Below are 23,440 nucleotides of genomic sequence, written 5' to 3'. Positions count from 1 at the left end.
TGGTTTTGGTGGCCGGCCCTATTTCTCTCCTCTCCTCTTGTTGGCCGAAACTTGTCTCTTGGTGGAGCTTTTGTTTGTGGCCGGATCAAGGAAGGAGAAGAAGGAGAGAAAGCAAGCCTCGTTTCTAGCATCCCTTGGAGCATGGTGGTGGTGGCCGAACCTCTTTATCCTAGAAGAAGTTTTGATGGCCAAAACTTGCAAGGAAGAAGAAGGTGCTTGGTGGTTCTCATCTCGGAAGATCGTTGCCCACACAACGTCCGAGGTTAGAAGAGGAATACGGTAGAAGATCAAGAGGTCTTTTTAAAAGGTATAACTAGTAATATTTTCTTTCCGCATCATACTAGTTATTTTTGGAAATAATACTAAATACAAGAGGCATACGATTCTAGAGTTTCGAATTTGTTTTCGATATAGTGTTCTTTTATTTTTCTTTTCCTTGTGATTTGATTGTTCTTTTCGGTTAACCTAAAGTTATTTTAGGAAATTAAATATTAGCTTTCGATAAAAGGTTTTGTCTAGTCGGTGGTGGTTGCTCCCATATCCAAGAAGGCCATGTGCCTCGCCATGTCAGTACTGGGAACCAATTATGGAAATTAATATTTAATGGAATTAATAACTTAAGGTGACTTGGGTCGAACGTGTTAAGTTCCGCAGGAGATCCATGTCAAAACCGAAAAGAACAAATAGATTAAGTTTTGAATCAAACGTGTTAAGTTCCGCAGGCGATCCAAAATTTAATTTAAAAGAACACATGGTAGCTAGGAAAAGGTTCAGACCTTTGTACAAAATTTGTGTACAGTGGAACCTCTAGGTTTTCCGAGTAGCAACCAACAATTGGTATCAGAGCTAGGGTTTTACCTCTGTGTATTTGGTATTAATTTAATTATGCACATGTCATACATAATTTAGGCAGGTTAATAGTAGGATGTGCTAACTTTGTGGATGCAGGATCCAACTATTATGGCTTATAGTTATTATGTGTGTGATTGGACCCTTGGACATGTCAAGGGCATTTTATTGTGTGTGCATGATTGTATTATAAAATACAGCAGGAGCTGTATTTAGTTTTATTAAGATTTTATTTTTGATCTAGTTACATGAACATTCCTTTTATGGAATATGGGATCGATGGATGTAAATTTTATGTTCGATCTAGTTTACATGTACATTCCTTCGAGGAATATAGGATCAAAATGTAAAATTCTATTTATGTCGCGGATCGAATCTTGCAAAGCGTGGAACCTTCTAAGGACCAGAGGCGCAGCGGAACTAGGAGCAAGATGGATGCGACAGCTAGACCCGGTGGCAGTGGCCAAATATGGCAGCAGCTTGGGATGACAACACACGGAGGCCAACAAGAGATAAAAGCCATAATAGTTGAAAAATAGATTTTCTATTTATTGCTTTTATATTGTGCTGTGTGTGCATGTTAGTTTACATAATTAGTAGGCTAGCATAGTTAAAATTCCTCATTTATAAATAACTAAGTGGGAGAGGGATTTTTAAGTAAATCCCATGGTCTCCATTACTGGTTTGTAAGTGATGCAAACAAGCTTGCGCGTTAGCTCTGAGTGCCTTCCTCCATAACGGATGAACTTGTTTGTGGATCACTAGAACAGACTTCCATTTTTGGATGACTATAGGAAGTTAATTAAGAGCGTGTGATCTTCCCCAACGGAAGGGGCATAATCTTATTAATGGACTTAGTGTCAAGTAATGGTATACACTTAGACACATCTAATTGTATCCTCCCCATCGGAGTCACTGCTATTATTTGTGTGACCAAATGATACCAACTATTAATTTTATTTGTCAAAAAGTTAAGTTGACAAGATAATAAAATTAATGGGTTAAAACCCTCATTTTACAAATGTTGAATTTGTATACGTCCACACTAACGTGGCATGCAAAATTCACAGTGTTTGAGGTGTTGGTGAATTTAAATAATATTGTTTGAGGAATCAATATTTTTTAAATTCAAAAGTTTTTGACTAAATATTTGATCAAAGACAGATCAACTATTAATTTTATTCGTCATAAAGTAAAGTTGACGAGATAATAAAATTAATGAATAAAATCTCCTCTTCGATTTTGTATACGTCCACACTATCGTGGCATACAAAATTCATGGGGATTTTTAAGGAGTTGATCTTGACCAAGTATTTTTGTGATTCTTAGGATTTAAAATGTTTGTCAATCCCCTAGTAGTCATACTATAAGAAAGACTTAGTAATCCCACTTGTAATGATTGGAAATAGGACTTGGACATTAAGGTAAACTGTCTTCTTAGAACTAAGAACAATATAGGTGTATTTAATTCATTAGTTGAAACATGTTTAGTGATGTTATCTACCAGAACCTGGAGTGTAGATACAGATGCCATTAATCATGTCCGCAATTCATTGCAGGGTTCCAGGAAACCCGGCAACTAAATGAAAATTAAAACACTGTCTACATGGGCACTATTGTAAAAATGGTAGCTGTTGCAGTGGGAGATGTTTATCTTTTGATAAGAATAAAATATGGATTTTTGAGTAATTGTCTTTACGCACCAAGTTTAGAAAGAACTAGTTTTCAGTTTCTAAACTATACAAAGAACTTGATATTCTGCCTCTTTTAATAACAAAGTTGTTATTAAGAAAAAGAGGGAAGTTATCTGTTCTGGTACGTTGGCTGGCAACTTATAAATCCAATAACTCTCACGATGCAACAAATGGAAATTAGTAACACATCTTCTAACTTTAAGAGAAAGTAACCTTCGAAAATGAACCAATTATATCTTTGGCTTCTAAGGCTAGGTTATATTAACTTGAGTATGATTCATTGGTAGCTGATGAACTTTTGGGTTCATTAGTAGTGGAAATCTTTCCAACCTACGAGTCTTACTTGGAAGGAAAAATAACCAAGAAGCTTTTAAATCTAAGGGGTATGGAGTCAAAGATATATTGGAATTGGTTCATTCTGATTTGTGTGATCCTATGAGCATCCAGGCAAGAGGTTGTTTCAAATATTTCATCTATTTTATAGACAACTATTTGAGATACGGATATATTTACTTGATGTGCCGCAAGTCTAAGTGCTTTGATTAGTTCAAAGAGTACGAGGCTGATGTGGAGAAACGACAAAGTAAAAGTATCAAGACACTACGGTAAGATCGTAGTGGCAAGTACCTCTTGGGAGAATTTAGGAGTCATTTATCAGAAGTAGAGATTCAATCCAAACTAACTGCACCTGGTACACTCCAACAGAATGGTGTAGGAAAAGGAAGGTATATGACTCTTATGGAAATAAGTAGATTGATGAGTTATTAAGAATATTATCAAAATCATTTTAAGGATATACTCTGGAAACGGGAGTGAATATAGTACCTTCTAAAGTCAGAACTCTCTACTCATATAGAATTGCTGAATAGACGTAAGCCTATTTCGAAACATATTCGGATTCGGGTAGTCCAGCACATATGCAGAAGAGAGACAATGATAAGTTGGACAGGAATTCACTTGTTTGTGGGTTATCCTAGTAAAATGAAAGTAGGTTTATAGTCTTAAAAATCAGAAGGTCATTGTTAGCATCAATGACCGATTTTTAGAAAAGGACTATGTAATAAACCATGTGCTCATAAGAAAATTTGTTCTTAAGGAAATAATAAAAGGCATGTCTAATCTAGTACCAACTGTACAAGATGAGATACCACAAGGAAACTGCAACATGTATCACAAATGATACACAATTGCAGAAAGTGCCTTGTCGTAGTGGGAGGGTTGTTAGGCAACCTAAAAAGATTCATGTTTTGGGAGAGTTTTTGGACTCGATCCCTGGAGGACATGAACCTGATCTCCGGACATATGACGAAACACTCCAAGATAAAGATGCAACATCTTGGCAAAGAGTAATGAATAACAGAATTAGAATATATGTATTCTAATAAAATCTGGAAGCTTGTAGAACCACCAAATGGTGTAAAAGCCTTTGGGTGTAAAAAGGTCTATAATAGGAAAAGAGGGATAGAAAGGAAGGTAGTAACTTTCAAAGCAAGGCTTGATGAAAAAGGAAACTTTTTCACTGGTAGCCATGCTTAAGTCTATCCAGATTCTTTTATCTATTTGGCAAGTGGATGTCAAGACAGCATTCTTTAATGGAAGTCTTGATGAAAGCATTCATATAAAGCAACCAGAAGGGTTCATTGCAAAGGGCTAAGAGCATCTTGTGTGCAAGCTCAATCAGTCTATGGACTGAGGCAAAGCTTCAAGGTCTTGGAACATCCGGTTTATCAAAGTAATCCAGACCTATGGATTTATTGAGTAAACGGATAAGTCTTGTGTATACAAAAGGTGTGATGGAAACGTGGTGGTATTTCTTGTACTATACGTAGATAACATTTTTGGTAGTTGGAAACAATATGAAAATGTTGTCAGAAGTAAGGGTATGGTTGTCCAAATAATTCGATATAAAGGACTTGGGAGAATGTATATATTTTTGAGATCAAAGTAATAAGGGATCGAAAGAAAAAATATATTTTACTTATCCCAAGCTTGATACATCGGAAAATCCTTGCTCGTTTTAAGCATGCAAAACTCCTTGAAAGGTTTCTTACCTTTTAAGCATGGAGTGTCTTTATCTAAAGAGATGTCTCCGATGACATCAAAGGAGATTGAGGACATGTAGGCAGTTCTTTATGCTTCAGCAGTTAGACAACCTAATGTATGCTATGCACGAGATCAGAAATCTGTTTTGCCAAGGGCATAGTTAGCAGATATCAAAGTAACCCTAGACAAGGACATTGGACTACAGTAAAACATATATTAAAGTACCTTAGAGGCGCTAGAGATTATATGCTAGCTTACAAGGCAGTTAATTTGGTCCCTGTGGGTTACACGGATTTTGACTTCCAATCGGATAGGGACAATAATAAGTCGACCTCGGGGTTTTGTGTTTACTTTAGGAGGGAAAGTCATAACTATGGAAAAGTGATAAGCATAGGTGTTTTTCTGGACTCCACCATAGAAGCTGAGTATATGGCAAGCCTCTGAGGTAGCCATAAAAGCTGAATGACTTAATTACCTCAAGATAGACTTAGATACGATTTCTAGTTTGTCCAAAGATTATTACAATTTATTGTAATAATAATGGTGCAGTAACAAACTCGAAGAAACCATGAGTCTATAAGGCAAGTAAACACAATAGAGCGCAAGTACTACCCAATACGAGAAATTGTATAACGAGGAGAAGTTGTTGCCGCCTAGATTGCATTAGATGATAACCTAAGGTCCTTAAGGCAAGAGCTTTTTGAAAGGCATGGGAATCAGATATATGGCAGCTTAGTCTTTTAGTATAAGTGGGAGATTGTTAGAGTGTATACTAAAAGCCTAGCTTTTGGTATAAATATTTATCTAGAAATAAGAATCACATTTGTCAAATGTCTACATTTATGATAAATGTAGTTGCTCAATTAATTTATATTGTAGATAACATGGTGTGTAGTGTCACACACAGAAGATCATGTTATTGGTTCCTTATAAATTATAAACAGTAGCTCACGACCAAGATGGAAAGGAACAAACCATTGGAAGGTCGTAGTGTAATTAGGTATTAGTTTATCTTAACTATATAATTACACTAGTACACTTAGAGTGTATTGAGTAGGACCATTTGAGGTCGTTCCTTTTATACTGACTTTATGAAGGAACAAAGACCTCAGTTATTATGGAAGTGTGCGCTCTTAATCCTAATATAATAACAAGCACATATATTTGATATTTATTTCTTTAATTTATCAATGGGTGAGATTTAGTTCGATGAATCAATAAGCCCGATAAGTTAGGAAATGATATCACTTATAGTGTGTGTTGTTGATTATAGAAGGAAACTGTGTCCTAGTAATCTAGGTTGAGAATGTCCCCAAGAGGAGCTCATAAGGATTGTCATGTTAAACCCTGCAGGTGGACTTAGTCCGACATGATGATGAAATTGAGTGGTACTACTCTTGGAGCTAGATATTAATTAAGTGAGTTGTCAATAACTTACTTAATTAGTGGACATTTGTTATCTTAAACACAGGGAGACTAACACACTCATAATAAGAAGGAGCCCAAAATGTAATTTGGGATTGGTGCGGTAGTTCAATAATAGTTCTTTAGTGGAATGAATTATTATTGATGAAATTAAGTTGTGTGTTCGGGGCGAACACAGGATGCTTAATTTCATCGGGAGACCAAAACCAATTCCTCCTCTCGGTCCCTATCGTAGCCTCTAGTATATAGAGATTTATACCCACCGCATACCCACCTTCTTATCCATCCAATGGGGCCGGCCAAGCTAGCTTGGAACCCAAGTTAGGGCCGGCCAAGATCAAGTGGATGAGTCATGTAGGTGGCCGGCCAAAGCTTGGGTCCCAAGCTTAGGTGGCCGACCACTAGAATATTAAAAAGGATTTTTATTAAAATTATTTCTTATGTGGATATCATGATTTTAAAAGAGAGTTTAAAAATTAAAAATTTCCTTTTATAGCTTTCTACAAAAGATTAAGAGAAGAGATTAATCTCTTTCCTTATTTGTAGTTTAAAAGGATGGTTTTAATTTTTGGTAAAAACTTTCCTTATTTGTAAATCATCTACATGTTTAAAAGAGAGTTTAAAATTTGAAATCTTTCCTTATTTGTTGATTAAAGGAGGATTTTAAATTTTAAGAAAACTTTCCTTTTTAACCATGTTCATGATTTAAAAGAAAGTTTAAAAATTAATAATTCTCTTTTATTAGTTTCTACAAAAGATTAAGAAAAGACTTGATATCTTTCCTTATTTGTAGATTAAAAGAGATTTTAATTTTTAGAGATAATTTTTTTTTTATCCACATGTTTAAAAGAAATATTTTAATTTATTAAATTTCCTTTTTATAAACCAATCATGAAGGGATTAAATTAGTGGAGAAATTTTTATAAATTTCCGGAAACAAATTAGGAAGTTTTAATTCTTGTTTTAATTAAAACTTTCCTTGATTTGGGGCTTGAGGTGGCCGGCCATTGTATTTGAAAAAGAAAATTATTTTTAATTAAATAATTTTTCCTTTTCAATGGAAAAAGAATTAAGGAAATTTTTATTAAATTTTCCTTATTTGTCAAGACCAAGGATTATAAAAGAGGAGGTAGAGAAGGCTTCATGGTGAATAATCTCTATTCTTTTCCTTCCTCTCCTCTTTGGTTTTGGTGGCCGGCCCTATTTCTCTCCTCTCCTCTTGTTGGCCGAAACTTGTCTCTTGGTGGAGCTTTTGTTTGTGGCCGGATCAAGGAAGGAGAAGAAGGAGAGAAAGCAAGCCTCGTTTCTAGCATCCCTTGGAGCATGGTGGTGGTGGCCGAACCTCTTCATCCTAGAAGAAGTTTTGATGGCCGAAACTTGCAAGGAAGAAGAAGGTGCTTGGTGGTTCTCATCTCGGAAGATCGTTGCCCACACAACGTTCGAAGTTAGAAGAGGAATACGGTAGAAGATCAAGAGGTCTTTTTAAAAGGTATAACTAGTAATATTTTCTTTCCGCATCATACTAGTTATTTTTGGAAATAATACTAAATACAAGAGGCATACGATTCTAGAGTTTCGAATTTGTTTTAGATATAGTGTTCTTTTATTTTTCTTTTCCTTGTGATTTGATTGTTCTTTTCGGTTAACCTAAAGTTATTTTAGGAAATTAAATATTAGATTTCCATAAAAGGTTTTGTCTAGTCGGTGGTGGTTGCTCCCATATCCAAGAAGGCCATGTGCCTCGCCATGTCAGTATTGGGAACCAATTATGGAAATTAATATTTAATGGAATTAATAACTTAAGGTGACTTGGGTCGAACGTGTTAAGTTCCGCAGGAGATCCAAGTCAAAACCTAAAAGAACAAATAGATTAAGTTTTGAATCAAACGTGTTAAGTTCCGCAGGCGATCCAAAATTTAATTTAAAAGAACACATGGTAGCTAGGAAAAGGTTCAGACCTTTGTACAAAATTTTTGTATAGTGGAACCTCTAGGTTTTCCGAGTAGCAACCAACACCCCCTTCACTTGAGTTCCCTTCTTCATCTGTCACACCCCGAGAATAGGGTTGTCCGACGAAAATCGGACAAGACCTCCCCTGTAGCAGTGACATATAAACCAATATACATAGCCAGCAGATATACACATGCAAAATATAGCCAACACGGCTAGAACTAAACATAACCACGCAGATAATAAGCAGCCCACTCGGCTGGTAAATCAAACACAGTGTAAAATGAAAAAAAAACAAGTACCAAAATACCAAAGAATTCACCGCAGGCCGGCCCGGCTTGACTCCTCAACAAAGCAAAACCAATCACAGAATAACATCAAGTCCCAAAAAGGGTTATTACAATAGCAAACTCCAAAGTTCAACTCACAACCAGAAATCTAAACAAAACCAGAAATCCGTCCTCAGAAGCAACGTGGGACTGGCAGTCGGGATCCCCCCAAGTGTATCGGCATCACTATCGGCTACCTGGTGAAATTACCAATGTACGAGGTGGTGAGTATAAAACTCAGCGAGTAAAGAATAGATAGTGCATGAGTAACATAAATAGCCAAGAGTACAACAGGATACAGTCTCGGGAAGATAAATAACAGATACTACTGTGTAAACAAAGTATATATATCCATACCTGATACCATATCCTAAGCTAGTAGTATAAGGTCTGAGGTAACATAAACTGTTACAGTACTGCTCAAAACTACCAAGATCACAGATAAGGTATACTGTCACAGTAATCAGTGTCTAAGCATATAAACAGGTTTATGATAACAGAAACTGAACAAGTAAGCATATAACAGCATACTCAATACATAACAGAGAAATAGCATATGCACGGATGGTCACCCCCGCCCACCCCTCAAGTACCATGACCCCAGTATGGACGAGAGGCCGGGTCAATGACAAAATATACACCCTCCAGCTACCACTACTCTCGAGCGGCCAAGGGGACAGTTGCATAGTAGCTGAATAGCCACGTCTGCGCCGGGGTCCTTGCTGCCTCGACTCCAGCTATCACTACCCAATAAGTGTGCGAGTGGGGGGCACGACAGGACATGCGGCACGCTCCAAGCTACCACTACCCATGAGTGGCCGAGCGTGCGACCCAGGCCAATGACCGTCTCAACCACAAGGGAGCCAAGGTCATCGGCGATGCATGTAATGACATGATGCGAACAATGCAACAGTCATCATATATACAAAATCAAGTATGCTACATGAAGCCGCATGCTCAATACAAAGCATAAATAAACAGTAGTCCAAACAGGTAACATGGTATCTAGTATCTGCTAATTATCAGGAATAACAACGGGAGACTGTATAGATACGAATGTGAGCTTCTCGAAGATTGAGTGGATAAAGTATCAAGCACAGGACATAATACGAGTGGAGTCAAGGTAAAGCTCTACTTTATTCGAACTACTCATGCACCACGAGAAATAACTAAAGAATCAAGTCAAGAAGTACTCGCCTCTAAGTGTAGGCTGAATCCAACGCCAATCTCGTCACGACGCTCGTCCCGATCAAAGTCCTGTGTCAACGTATCAATTTTAGCTAAATACATATGCAACTGATTAACTGTACTACTGTACAAGACAAGCGACTTTAATCCGAGTTCCATTCATTAACCAAATAAAGCCACAAGGATCTACCCAAAACCAGTCCACCTATCCAATTTACATACTCCATTCCCACAATTCCAGCACCCACTATGACAACTACAATCCCAATTCATGCATTTGTTCCCCAAACACCAATGCACAAATACATATTCAATTAAACTAAGTACCTAAAATCTAAAGCTTACCTTACAGTAGTCTCCCCCACTGATAACTCACTGCTAGAAGGTGATATCTCCGGCACAAACTCACCGGAGCTGCTTGGTGTCGTAGATCCACAGACCAGAGCTCCTATAGAGCTACAAACCACTACAAACACACAAATCAGCACACCATACCACCTGAATCTTACATCTAGTCATCAGACTTAACTTCTGGAGCATTAGAGACCTTACCTAACGCTTCTCGGATGAAGAATAATGGCTGAGAGTTGTGGCCGAACCCCTCACGGCGAGCCACTGCCAGGAACGAACCTCTATCAATCCAAACCTCTCATCCATGGCTTCCAATCACCGCTCTATGGTCAAAGAGACCTAATCGACATTCTACAACTCCACATACCTTGATGCCGGAACCTCCACGATCGGCGAAGAGAAACCCGACGAATTTAGCTCGACCCGACGAATTTAGCTTGACCCTAAGGCTGGGAAGACGAGATATCTTCCTGAGGTGCAGATCCTCGACCAGCTTCGAGCTCGGGAATGGAGATTCAATCTCCGGCGTCCCCAGAGCTCAGCTCTGCTCTCCCGACCATGGATTCTTCGCGAGCAATGGCGTTTTGAAGGGAACACTACAAATGAGGCCTCTGATCAAACGTGGAGGAGGTCGGAGACTCGTCTCGCAACCAAGCGTCGGCAATCGGTCGCGGCGTGCGTTGGAGATGAATCCGTCGGTGAGATTAGGTGAAGTGGTGAGGGATTGACGGAGGCAGAAGGCACGAAGGAATAAGGGAAAGCGGCGATTTAGGGCTAGCACTGTAGCTTCTTATAAGCAGTAGGGTTTGGGTTAGGTTGAGTTCTCACTATCCCTTAATTAACCCTCCTCTAATGGTGATTTCTACCACCATCTTAAGCTTAACAATTTATCCCCTTAACACTGTCATACGACCTCCATATAAATCCAGAAAAATGTCTAAACATTCCCATAAATTATTATAGGTTATTTACTTTGCCGTATCTCACATTCTCCCCTTCTAATAAGAATTTGATACCTAAATTTACGACACAAATGCATTAAACGACAAATGACACTACTTTACATACCTTCATTAAACAAATGTGGATACCGGGCTCGGATCTCATCCTCCAGCTCCCATTTTGCCTCGTCATCTGAATGATGCTCCCATCCAACCTTGACCAATCGGATTGTCTTGTTTCACAACTGGCGGTCCTTGCGATCTAATATATGCACTGGAATCTCCTCATATGTTACATCTAGCTGAAGGTTGATCGATACATCTGTCAAAATATGCGTAGGGTGTGGCACGTATTTTCTCAACATAGATACGCGGAATACATCATGCACCCGGCAAGTGAAGGTGGCAGCGTCAATCAATACACTACCTCACCAATCCTCTCCAGTATCTGAAAGGGTCCGATGTAACGAGGAGCTAACTTCCCTTTCAATCCAAATCTCCTAACTCCCTTGGTAGGAGACACTCGCATGAACACATAATCATCCACAGAGAACTCCAAAGGTCTCCGTCTCCGATCTGCGTAGCTTTTCTATCGGTCCTGGGCTTCTGACATTCTGCGTCTGATGGTGCCAACCAACTCTGCATCTCGCTAAATACGCTGGGGGCACAAGACTGACGATTCTCCAATCTCATCCCATAAAGTAGGAGATCTACATGCTCTGCCATATAATGCCTCGAATGGTGCCATCTGAATCATTGAGTGGTAACTGTTATTGTATGCAAACTCTACCAAGTGCAAATGATCCTCCCAGCTACCGCTGAAGTCCATAACACAAGATCTCAATAGATCCTCCAATATCTGGATAGTACGCTCCGACTGCCCATCCGTTTGAGGGTGAAATGCAGTACTAAAACGGAGTTCCGTACCCATGACCTGCTGGAGACTCCGCCAAAATCGAGAGGTAAATCGTGGATCTCTATCTGATATAATACTCAGAGGTATACCATGCAATCTGGTGATCTCTCTGCAGTATAACTCTGCCAATCGATCCAACGAATCCGTCCGACGGATCGATAAGAAGTGTGCAGATTTGGTTAACCGATCAACGATTACCCAAATCGCATCATGACCCTTCCGGGTCCGGGGTAGTCCTACCACAAAGTCCATCGTGATATGCTCCCATTTCCATTCCGATATTTCTATCTTCTGCAGTAACCCAGCTGGTCTCTGATGCTCCGCCTTTATCTGCTGACAAACCAAACATTGAGCCACGAATGTCGCAATGTCCCTCTTCATGCCATTCCACCAGTATGATCGTTTCAGATCCCTGTACATGCGAGTACCTCCTGGATGAATCACAAATTTAGATCGATGTGCTTCCCGTAATAAGTCCTCCAAAACAGGATGCGACTCAGGGACACATAATCTTCCACGGAAATACAGAATTCCACTATCATCACAAGTAAACTCTGTCTGCTGTCCTGAGATAACTCTGCTACGTAAAAACTGTAGATACTGATCCGTAGCCTGAGCCTCTTTGATACGCTCCACTATAAGGGACTGAGCAACCATGGTAACTAACAAGCCTCGCTCTGTCTGTGCCTGCTTTATCAACCCCAACTCAGAGAAGCTCTGCATTAATTCAGTAACCATCACACGGTGACACGCCAAAACTCCACGTGATTTCCTGCTCAAGGCATTAGCCACCACGTTGGCTTTCCCCGGGTGATAGTTAATTGTGCAGCCATAGTCTTTCAAGAATTCCATCCATCTCCTCTGCCGGAGGTTCAATTCCTTCTGGGTGAATAAATACTTGAGGCTTTTATAATCTGTGTAAATCTCAAAGGTGATCCCATATAAATGATGTCGCCATATTTTCAGTGCGAAAATGATAGCTGCCAACTCCAAATCATGGACTGGATAATTCCTCTCATGATCTTTCAGTTGACGTGAGGCATATGACACCACTCGCTCGTGCTGCATAAGTATTGCCCCTAATCCCTGATATGACGCATCCGTGAAAAGTATAAATCCATTCACTCCAGAGGGAAGTACTAGCACTGGTGCAGAAATGAGCCTCCGCTTGAGCTCCTGGAAGCTCTGCTCACAAGATTCTGTCCAGCTAAATTTCTCACCCTTTCGGGTCAATCGTGTCAAAGGCAAGGCTATGCTGGAGAAACCTTCGACGAACCTCCGATAATACCCAGCTAATCCCAAGAAGCTACGTATCTCCTGTACCGTCTTCGGCTATTCCCAGCTAGTGACGACCTCAATTTTCTATGGATCAACTGATATACCCCTGCTGGAGACAATGTGTCCAAGAAAACCCACCGAAGGTGTAATACCCACTAAGCTTGTAAGATAAATATATGAATGTGGGATTTTTCCTTAGAAAAATAATAGGAAGTGAGTTGAAGCAAAAAGAAATAAAATGAAATAAAAAGAAGAGGAGGTCAAGGATTGAACCATGAACCTCTTATATTATATTTCATAGAATTAATTAGTAGAAACCAATTGGGATAGAGAGAAGATGTTGATAGAAAAGGAGGGAAACTCATGATAAAGGTAAGAATAAAAGCTAGCCAAAAGAAAATAAGAAAAGAGCAAGAGAAGGGCAACTTGCCTTCCTTCTTTCTCTCCCTCTTTCTCTCTTCATTTTGCCGAAAATTTAAAGAGGGAATTAAGAGGATTCATTCCCCCTTATTTCATCATGAATGGTGAGAATAAATTAGGAAATAAAATAAATAAAAGAAAAATAGAAAATGGGTTAAGGGAGAAGGAAAGCAAAAATCAATTTTGCTACCTCTTCCCCCTTAACATAAAAGGGAGCAAGAAAAGAGAAAGTTATTTTTCTCTCATTTCCTCATCCTCCCTCTTCCTCACCGAGAACACCCACTCCCTCTTCTCCATCTTCGGCCCCAAAGCTAAGGGTTTTCTCCTAAGAAAGCTAAAGATACAAGGAGGACTTAGCAAGGGAATCAAGGGAAAGGAACTAGAAGAAGAGGCTACTTCTTCCATCACTATACCTTAAATCCACAAGCGAAAAGAATGTAAGCTTCCCCTCACCTGTGGTACAAGGATTTTTATGTGATTTTCAGATTTTATAAGGATTAGAAAACCTAAGAAAGAATTTAAGAAAATTCGGCTAAAGAAAGGGTTTTCAAATCTAGGAAGGTTTAAACAAGTCCTTATTTCATGATATGTTTTCTATGCTATGTAGGAAGGATTTTCTTCATATTTTTATACCTAAATGATGCTTGATCAGAGAAGTACCTAACCCTAGAATTTCGGCCAAAAATATTTTAAAGAGGTTAGAGAAAACATTGTTTAACCAAACTAGTACAAGATTTCCTCTATGAACAACTAAGGGTCTTTTATTGGTTTTCTTGCTTGAAAGTTACTTGGAACCAAAGGAAAATCCATTTATATGTTTCGGCCAAGAAAAGGGTTTAGGGTTAGGTAGACCTTTAAATTTAAGTAACCATGTTTGTAAGATAGAATATAGTGTTCTCGTAAAGAATTGCATGTTGAACATTGCTAGAAATTCATGAACTCTTATGTGAGATTTTCGGCTATGATAAGATGGATAGTTTAGAAAAGCTTAAACAAAATTCTAATGTGCTCAAGACCTCTGTGATATTATGATATGAAAGTTGTTTAATGCTCTTATGTTTAAATTGAGTATAGAAAATTAGTTACATGATATATGACATGTAAGAGCACAAGGGTCCTAGCTTGTTTTTGGACCAACTTTGTATATGATGTTCTTAGTAATTTTTGCCATTAAACTTACTTAGGTTTTCCATGCTTTAGGCCACTTAAAACCTAGTTTAAAGATTAGTAGGTTTTGGCCATGAGGAAAAATAAAAGATAAAGGGAAAGAAACCTAGGAAGCCTAAGACACAATTCACATGTATGTTTATTATGCTTGTCTTTATACATGCTATGAAACTTGTATGATTTCTTATGCTTTTAGACTATTTGAAGCAAGTTTACATACTTTTGAGTTTCGGCCAAGTAGGGTTTAAAAGACCTAGAGGCCTTAGAAATGAAACCAAATGTGTTAAAAGTGCTTCTTATGAAAATAGGATAATGTGTTGATTGTGTCACATGCTTGTATAATTTTTTTCCATGACCTAAATGGACCATTATATGTTTTGGCCATGAAGGAATAGATGCCCTAGAAATCCTAGAACAAGAATTAAATATGATTATGTCACTTTACATGGAATATGATAAGTATAAAGACAAAGTTCCCATGCTATATGTTGTTTAATGACCTAATTGAGGCTAGGGTAAGTTTCGGCCATACATGTTGTATAATGTTTTGTTATGAATTTATACATGATGTTAGTTCAAGATCACATGCTTGTATGTTTGTTTTTAGCCCTCATGAACACTTGTTAAAAGTTTGACCATGACATATGTTAAGGGCTTGAAGGACTTAGGAACTAGCTCAATATGCTTACTATGTTACTTGAAAAAAATGCTATAAATATGGGTTAAGGTTTCCATGCTTTCATGACATTTGGGACCTTGTTTATATACTGATAGGGTTCGGCCACATGAGTTTAAGGTCTTGGAGAACTTAGAAACCAAGTAAATCATACTTATAATGCTTCCTATGAAATTCATGTAATGATAATTTAGGTTTCACATGCTTGGAGGTTGTTTTACCTAAATTGAGACCTAAGGGGTTCGGCCATGATAGGAACCCAAGGGTTTAGGAAGCTTAGAACCCAAGTTAACTATGTTACCATGTTTCTTATGATAGTATAATCACATGATACACCCTTATGCTTAACCATGTATGCTTGTGATTTATACCTTTTTATGATATGATATGTGGATAGAGATATGCATATTTTAATGATATGTTATGTGCTTAGAAATATGCATGTTTTAATGATATGTTATGTGCTTAGAAATATGCATGCTTTAATGATATGCTATGTGCTTAGAATATGCATACTTTTATGATATGCTATGGGAGTAGAAATATGCATGCTTTAATGATATGCTATGTGCTTAGAATATGAATGTTTTTATGATATGCTATGTGGATAGAAATATGCATGCTTTAATGATATACTACGTGTTTAAGTGATGCATACTTTCTATGATATGATGTATGCCTAAGTGATGCATACTTTCTTAAGACATGATGTATGCCTAAGTGATGCATACTTTTTATGATATGATGTATGCCTAAGTGATGCATATTTTCTTAAGACATGATGTATGCCTAAGTGATGCATACTTTTTATGATATGATGTATGCCTAAGTGATGCATACTTTTATGACATAATGTATGCCTAAGTGATGCATACTTTTATGCTATGCTATGTGACTAAATGATGCATTTTTATACATGCTACTTTACTTTGTAAGGCTTGTACCAAGGGTGGACTCCTAATCAGTCTATAGGCCTTGCTTTGTGATCTAGGCTAATAAGGGATGGGCTCCTTAGTACGCCCCTAAGCCTTGCTTTGTGATCTATGCTAATAAGGGATGAGCTCCTTAGTACGTCCCTAGGCCTTGCTTTGTGATCTAGGCTGATAAGGGATGGACTCTTTAAGTATGCCCCTAGGCCATGCTTTGTGATCTTGACCTAGTTCCTAGTATGATTCAAGACTTGCTACCTTGGATATACTTAGGACGCGCACATTTATGTTATGTATGTATGGTACAAGTCGGGGCCCTGAATATATTGATATTATGTTCAAGTATATATGTAAGAAGAAATGGTTTTAAAGATCATGAGACATATACATGTTTTTCGGATACATGTTTTCAAAATCATATTGCATATACTTTATGATCATGTTGTGATAATGCTATGATTTATGATATGCCATGATTAGATATGACTATGATATGTGCCATGCTATGCTTTAAGGGATGAGATGCCATGATTAGATATGATTATGTTATATTTCATGCTATGCTTTAAGAGATGATATGCCATGACTAATTATGATTTTGTTATGTTGCATGATATGATTAAAGAGTATGATATGTTATGCCATGACTAGTTGAGATCATGTTATGTTGATATATTCTTTGATTATGTAATGATTTTTGGTTTTAGTGAGTAGGAAAGGAACTTACTGAGCCATGAGTGCTCACAGCTTACTTTCCTTGTACCGCAGATAAAGGAAAAAGCTGGATGAGCTAAAGGAGCAGTAGGAGAGGCAAGGAGATGTGTGTGGCAGTGGCTAGGCAACCAAATAAGAACCTGCTTTAAGAACCTTTTAAGAATTACGCTTTGGTTTCGTAAATTGTAGTACTATATGGGTGACTTGATGTTATATTTTTATTTATCTTGTTATCATGTTATGGAAACCATATTAGTGTAGTTCGGTTTTATTAATCTAAGAAAAAAATTATTTTTAAGTCTTCCGCTGTAGTATGTACGTAGAGTATCGTAGCCCCGTCCCTTAGGGTTAGCAGGGAGGGCGGGCGTTACAGGTTGGTATCAGAGCCAGGTTATTGCCAGCTCACTACACACACATCAAGCCTCCTACCTGCCGCTCCAAGTAAGAATGTTTATGCTAAATTTACTTGTTATATGCTTATGTTTAATTTTCTTGTTACATGTTTATGCTTAATTTTCATGATTATATGACTTATGCTCTATTTTTTCTTTCTTGTTATATTGCCTATGCTTCATTTTCTTTACTACATTGCTTATGCTTTATTTCCTTATGTTACATTGTTTGTCATTATATTCCTTATTTTTCCTTATGTTGTTTATGCTTTAGTTTCATGTTCTACTTGCTTATGCTTTATTCTATGCTTTTAGTTATAAATTAGATTAGGATTACATATTGGTAGGTTAGGAATAATACCAGAACAAATAGATAGAAACAAAACAATAGGTTAGATTGGCTAAAAAAGATAACCACTTACACTAGTCTGTTTGTCCTTATTTAGATAAACATGGTTAGGACACGCAATGCCCGAACCGGAGGAACAGTGACTCCACCAGATTTGACACAGGTAGTCGCAGACCTCCAGCATCAGATCGCAGAGCAACAGCAGCTGATCACTGCCTTGATGGGTCAGCAAGGCCACCCAGTCACCCCACCGGTGAATCCACTACCTGTTGTACCTACAGCCGCACCAGTGCCCCCGGCAGCCCCTACTCTGATGGTCCGACAAGAGGCCTATCTGATTCAGTGGCAAAGGCTTAAGCCGGAAGCATTCTCGGGAAACTGTGAACCATGGGATGCGCAAGCCTGGCTCAAAACCGTGGAGAACATAATGGAATTATTGGATTGGCCTGAACACGAGAAGGTCAAATGCGCGTCGTTCTGTCTTACCGGAGATGCCCGAATGTGGTGGGACAGAGTAAAGGCGAAAAGACAAATAAACCAAATGGAGTGGACAGATTTTGAGACAGAGTTCTTAGAGGAATTCTTCCATATGCGAGTGACCAACAAGCACTATGACGAGTTCACTGAGTTCCGGCAAGGTGATCTGTCAGTTAATGAAGCCATTAAGAGGTTCAACCGCCTAGCCCGACTGTGCCCAGAACTGGTATGAACTGAAAAAGAAAGAGTCTGGTTAATGTTAAAGATGCTCCGACCCGAGATAGCTCTAAACGTAGCCGGCGGAGTTAATAGACCGCAGACTGCAGAGGAGCTAGTCAGCAGTGCCCTGATTACCGAGCACTATCAGGAAGCAATGAACAAGGGCAAGAACCAAGCACTGACCGGAGGACAAAAATCGCACAATACCAGAGCCGACTGGAAAGGAAACTCAGGTGGAAAGAGGAAACAGTGGAATAAATCCAAAGGTGGCCCGGCCAATAAGCAGATCAAGTACCCTCAGTGTGCCACATGTGGGAAGATGCATTCTGGAGTATGTCGTCTGAGCACCAAAAAGTGCTACAACTGTGGAAAGGAAGGTCATTTGATAAGAGATTGCCCTACTCAGCCTCAGGCACCACCTTCGCAGAACTTCCAGAACAGGAGTGCCCCCGCACAGCTTCATCAGATGCAAGCTGCCATAGAAGGGACTTCAATCAGCCAAGGAAGATTGGAGGCCCCTCCCACTATGACCAATGCCAGAGTCTACTCTCTCGCTCAGGAAGACGTGGCGAACGCCTCTACTGCTGTCACAGGTCAGCTATCTAATTTCAGTCAGTATGCTAGAATTTTATTCAATGCTGAAAGCAAACTGATGAGGGAATCCATCGAGAAACTAAAACATGTTTCGTATCCATTAGTTGAAACCATGTCCGGACGACTTTCTACCCTCACCATAACACCAACGTTATTCGAGAACATGTTAGAGAAGCAAACCAGGGACCCGAGCCTTCAAAGAATTAAACAAGAGACCACAGAAGGAAAGAATGACGGGTTCCGTATCGCAGACGATGGAATATTATACCTTAGGGATCGATTATGTATTCCGGAGGATCCAGAGTTGCGAAAGAAGATACTGGAAGAAGCCCATACAACGCCTTATGCAATGCACCCGGGTTCCACTAAGATGTACCAGGACCTGAAAAAGAAATTTTGGTGGTCCGGTATGAAAAGAGAAGTGGCTCAGTACGTCAGTACTTGTCTGACGTGCCAAAGGGTAAAAGCTGAACACCAGAGACCCGGTGGATTATTACAACCTGTCCAAATTCCAGAATGGAAATGGGAAGAAATCTCCATGGATTTCATTTCAGGTCTACCCAAGACGACAAACGGGTATGATGCTATATGGGTGATCGTGGACAGACTGACGAAGTCTGCACACTTTTTGGCGATCAAGATGACTTATTCAACTGAACAACTAGCTCAACTATATGTTAAGGAAATCGTCAGATTACATGGTATCCCTAAGACCATTATTTCTGATAGAGACGGACGTTTTGTCTCACACTTTTGGGAGTGCGTTCAGAAGGCCCTCGGCACGAAGTTGTTGTTTAGCACAGCCTTCCACCCACAGACTGATGGGCAGACTGAATGAGTAAATCAAATATTGGAGGATATGTTAAGAGCTTGTGCCCTGGACTTCAAGGGGAGATGGTGCCGATATTTATACCTGGCAGAATTCGCCTACAATAATAGCTACCAAGCTACTATTGGAATGACACCTTACGAAGCTCTATATGGGAGGAAGTGTAGATCTCCTATATGCTGGTATGAAAGTGGTGAAAAGAAGGAAATGGGGTTCCGAACGAAACTTATTGATGACACCACCCGAGCTATACAAAAGATCCGTCAACGAATAGAAACTGCTCAGAGTCGGCAGAAGAATTATGCCGATAAACGGCGCAGACCGCTAGAATTCAACATCGGAGACTTGGTATTCCTTAAAGTATCCCCCATGAAAGGGATAATGAGGTTCGGAAAGAGGAGCAAGCTAAGCCCACGATACGTAGGACCGTATCGGATTTTTGAAAGAGTGGGCCAAGTTGCATACAGACTAGAACTACCTTCAGACATGGCCGCCATTCACAACGTGTTCCATGTATCGATGCTCAAGAAATGTACTCCCAGCACAGATCAAGTGATTGAGCCTCAGTCGGTACAGGTGCAGGAAGACTTAAGTTACGAAAGTAAACCCATCCAGATTCTGGACCGAGAAATAAAGAGGTTAAGGAACAAAGAAATACCCTCAGATCCATGAATACTGCTGGAGCATTGGTAAGCCCAAATGGCATTACCAAGAATTCATAGTGACCATAACGAGTGCGAAATGCTGTCTTCGGAATATCTGCATCTCTAACCCTGAGCTGATGATAGCCTGAGCGCAAATCAATCTTAGAATATACACAGGTATCCTTCAGCTGATCAAATAAATCCTCTATACATGGCAATGGATATTTGTTCTTAACAGTGACCGCATTCAGTTGTCAGTAATCAATACATAATCTCAGTGATCCGTCTTTCTTCTTAACGAAGAGTACTGGTGCTCCCCACGGAGAAACACTAGGACGGATAAATCCTCTGTCCAACAGCTCCTGCAGCTGAACCTTCTGCTCCTCTAACTCCTTTGGTGCCATGCGATAAGGGGTCTTGGATACCGGTGCGGTTCCCGGAACCAGCTCAATAGTAAACTCGGCTTGCCGGTTAGGAGGCAAACCGGGGAGTTCGTCAGGGAACACATCTGGAAATTCTCGAACGATAGAAACATCCGAGAGTTGTGGTAATGTATCCGAACCAGCTTTAACCATGGACAGCAAATATCCTTGACAGCCTTGTGCCAATAATCTCCTCGCTTGCATTGCTGATATGACTGCTATCCCATCACTTCTGGTTCCAAAGAATACCCAAGATGGTAGACCGGGAGGTCGGAAAGTGACTACTCTAGCTCCGCAATCGACTGTGGCATGGTTCATGGCCAACCAATCCATGCCTAATATAATATCAAATTCCACCATCTCTATTACCTGCAGATCCACTATAAGAGTCTGACCATTGAAGTCTAAAGGACATCCTTTGACTTCCAGACTAATACTTAGTACCTCGCCAGATGGTAGAGATACCGTCAACCCATGAGTCCAATGAGTAGGCAGCCTCCCGATTTTACCAAGAAATAGTCGAGATATGAATGAATGGGAACTACCTGTATCTATCAATAGATCTGTAGTAAAGGCATAAACTGATATAGTATCTTGGAAAACCGATCCTTCAGCCCGCTGTGCCTCCTCTCGTGTGATAGCATAAACGCGACCCACCTCTGAGCTCGGCTGTGGCATCCCTGGAGTGGTTTGTGCTGGAATCGGAGGTGCAGAAACTGGCTGCTGATATTGAGACTGAGGCTGCTGCTGATACGCTGAGTAAGGCTGATGTGGATGAAAATCCTACTGTGCTGGAAATGCCTGATGAGAAGACACTGTGGAAGAATACTGTGTAGTCGCTGGTTCCTGACCCTGCACATGATATATCTGTCCCTGAGAAGGTGGTGGTCGCTGTTGACGGGGAGTACTCTGAGTCTTCTGATATCTCCTCTGTGATCATGACTATGAGGGTTGTTTCCCCTGAGATGTGACTTTAGGAGTCTCCAATTGTGCTTTCAGGGTACAATTCCGACTCTCATGGCCTGGAAGTTTACAGTAGAAACATATAGCATGATCCAACGGACCGTTGCTCCTGGTGTGACTCTTGGAACCACACTGAAAACATGTGATTCCCCCAAAGTCCTTCCGGTCACCACGAGAGGGTCGAGAACCTCCATCCGCCGTTCGCCGCGTCTTCTGAGGCCGAGAAGATCCTCCAGAATGAGCTCGAGAACTCTGGCTCCTATTTCCTCTCTTCTGAGACAGCTGTTTTTCATTACCTTTCTCTAGAGACACCTGCTGCTGTGTCATCTCGATATACAGCGCATGATCCAAAACTTCTCGGTAGGAGCTACCCGAAAAACCTGACATCCGGATCCGAATGTATGCAGCAAGACCCTGAGTAAACTGATGCATCCGATCGTAATCTTGTGCCACTAGCTGAGGACAAAATTCAGCCAACCTACTGAACTCTGCATTGTACTCCAATACTGAATGATCGCCTTGCTTGAGATTCAGAAACTCCTGGCGGCGAGCAAGAAAAAAAGTAGCAGGGTAGTACTATCTTTCGAAGGCATCACGAAACATCATCCATATGATGTGTTGCTCCCCGAAGATCGTCTTCTGCATATCCCACCATGTGACCGCCTGATCTCGGAGGTGATACGCAGCCAATTCCACCTTCTCTTCATCTGTACAGCTCATGTACCTGAAAGTGCTTTCTAAATTCCTCAACCAACTACGAGTAACCCAAGGGTCAGCTCCGCCCGAGTATAAAGTAACTCTATCCGTGACGGACCTCGCCAGCAACGGTATACGAGCTCTATCCTACATCCAATCTGTAGTAGCAGGTGCAGGTTCCACTGATGGTATCACAAAAGGAATCCCCTGTGTCTGAAATCCCTGATCTCTCACAGGTGGTACTACCGAAGGGATCTCTTGAGGCTGACGTCCCTGATCTCTATGAGGAGTCTGATGGGCCGGTCCTCGACTAACAGTCTCAACATTAGTCAGATCCCTAGAAGAATCCGCCTCCAGAGTCACTGGTTCTGGTTCCTAAGCCTCAGTGGGTTGTTTCCGTGGTCGTCCTGGACCACGACGAGAACCGACTGCTGACCGACCTCGTCTCATACCTGATAGCAACAATTAATAAGTACTACCAACAATTTATAATTATACTTGTAAAACTTATAGCCTATAACTTGGAGGTGTTCCGCCACGGCCTGGTCCCAAATCCTAAAAAGTCACTTCGAGGAATAAAATCACGGAAAAATTCAAAACGTACGAATTCGGCATCGTAAACCGGTGGCTCTGATACCAATAAATTGTCACGCCCCGAGAGTAAGGTTTTCCGACGAAAATCGGACAACACATCACCTGTAGCAGTCACATATAAACCAATATACATAGCCAGCAGATATACACATGCAAAATATAGCCAACACGGCTAGAACTAAACACAACCACGCAGATAATAAGCAGCCCACTCGGCCGGTAAATCAAACACAGCGTAAAACAAAAAAAACAAGTACCAAAATACCAAAGAACTCACCGCGGGCCTGCCCGACTTGACTCCTTGACAAAGCAAAACCAATCACAGAATAACATCAAGTCCCAAAAAGGGTTATTACAATACCAAACTCCAAAGTTCAACTCACAACTAGAA

The 23,440-nt window shown here is 40.1% G+C and overlaps 1 protein-coding gene across 1 annotated transcript; it reads right to left on the bottom strand.

Moving 5' to 3' along the window:
* Positions 1-21,738: 21,738 nt before the first annotated feature.
* On the bottom strand, positions 21,739-22,479 carry LOC122023064. Its single transcript, XM_042581160.1, has 2 exons — positions 22,420-22,479; positions 21,739-22,299 (listed from the first exon to the last, which is right to left on the bottom strand). Exons 1-2 carry the CDS (start codon positions 22,477-22,479, stop codon positions 21,739-21,741), a joined length of 621 nt encoding a protein of 206 aa, XP_042437094.1.
* Between the last annotated feature and the right edge of the window lie 961 nt (positions 22,480-23,440).

The sequence above is a fragment of the Zingiber officinale genome, chromosome 9B, assembly GCF_018446385.1.
Source record: "Zingiber officinale cultivar Zhangliang chromosome 9B, Zo_v1.1, whole genome shotgun sequence".
NCBI lineage: Eukaryota > Viridiplantae > Streptophyta > Magnoliopsida > Zingiberales > Zingiberaceae > Zingiber > Zingiber officinale.
The sequence above is the reverse complement of the archived record's forward strand: the minus strand, read 5'-3'. Positions and strand labels throughout refer to the sequence as shown.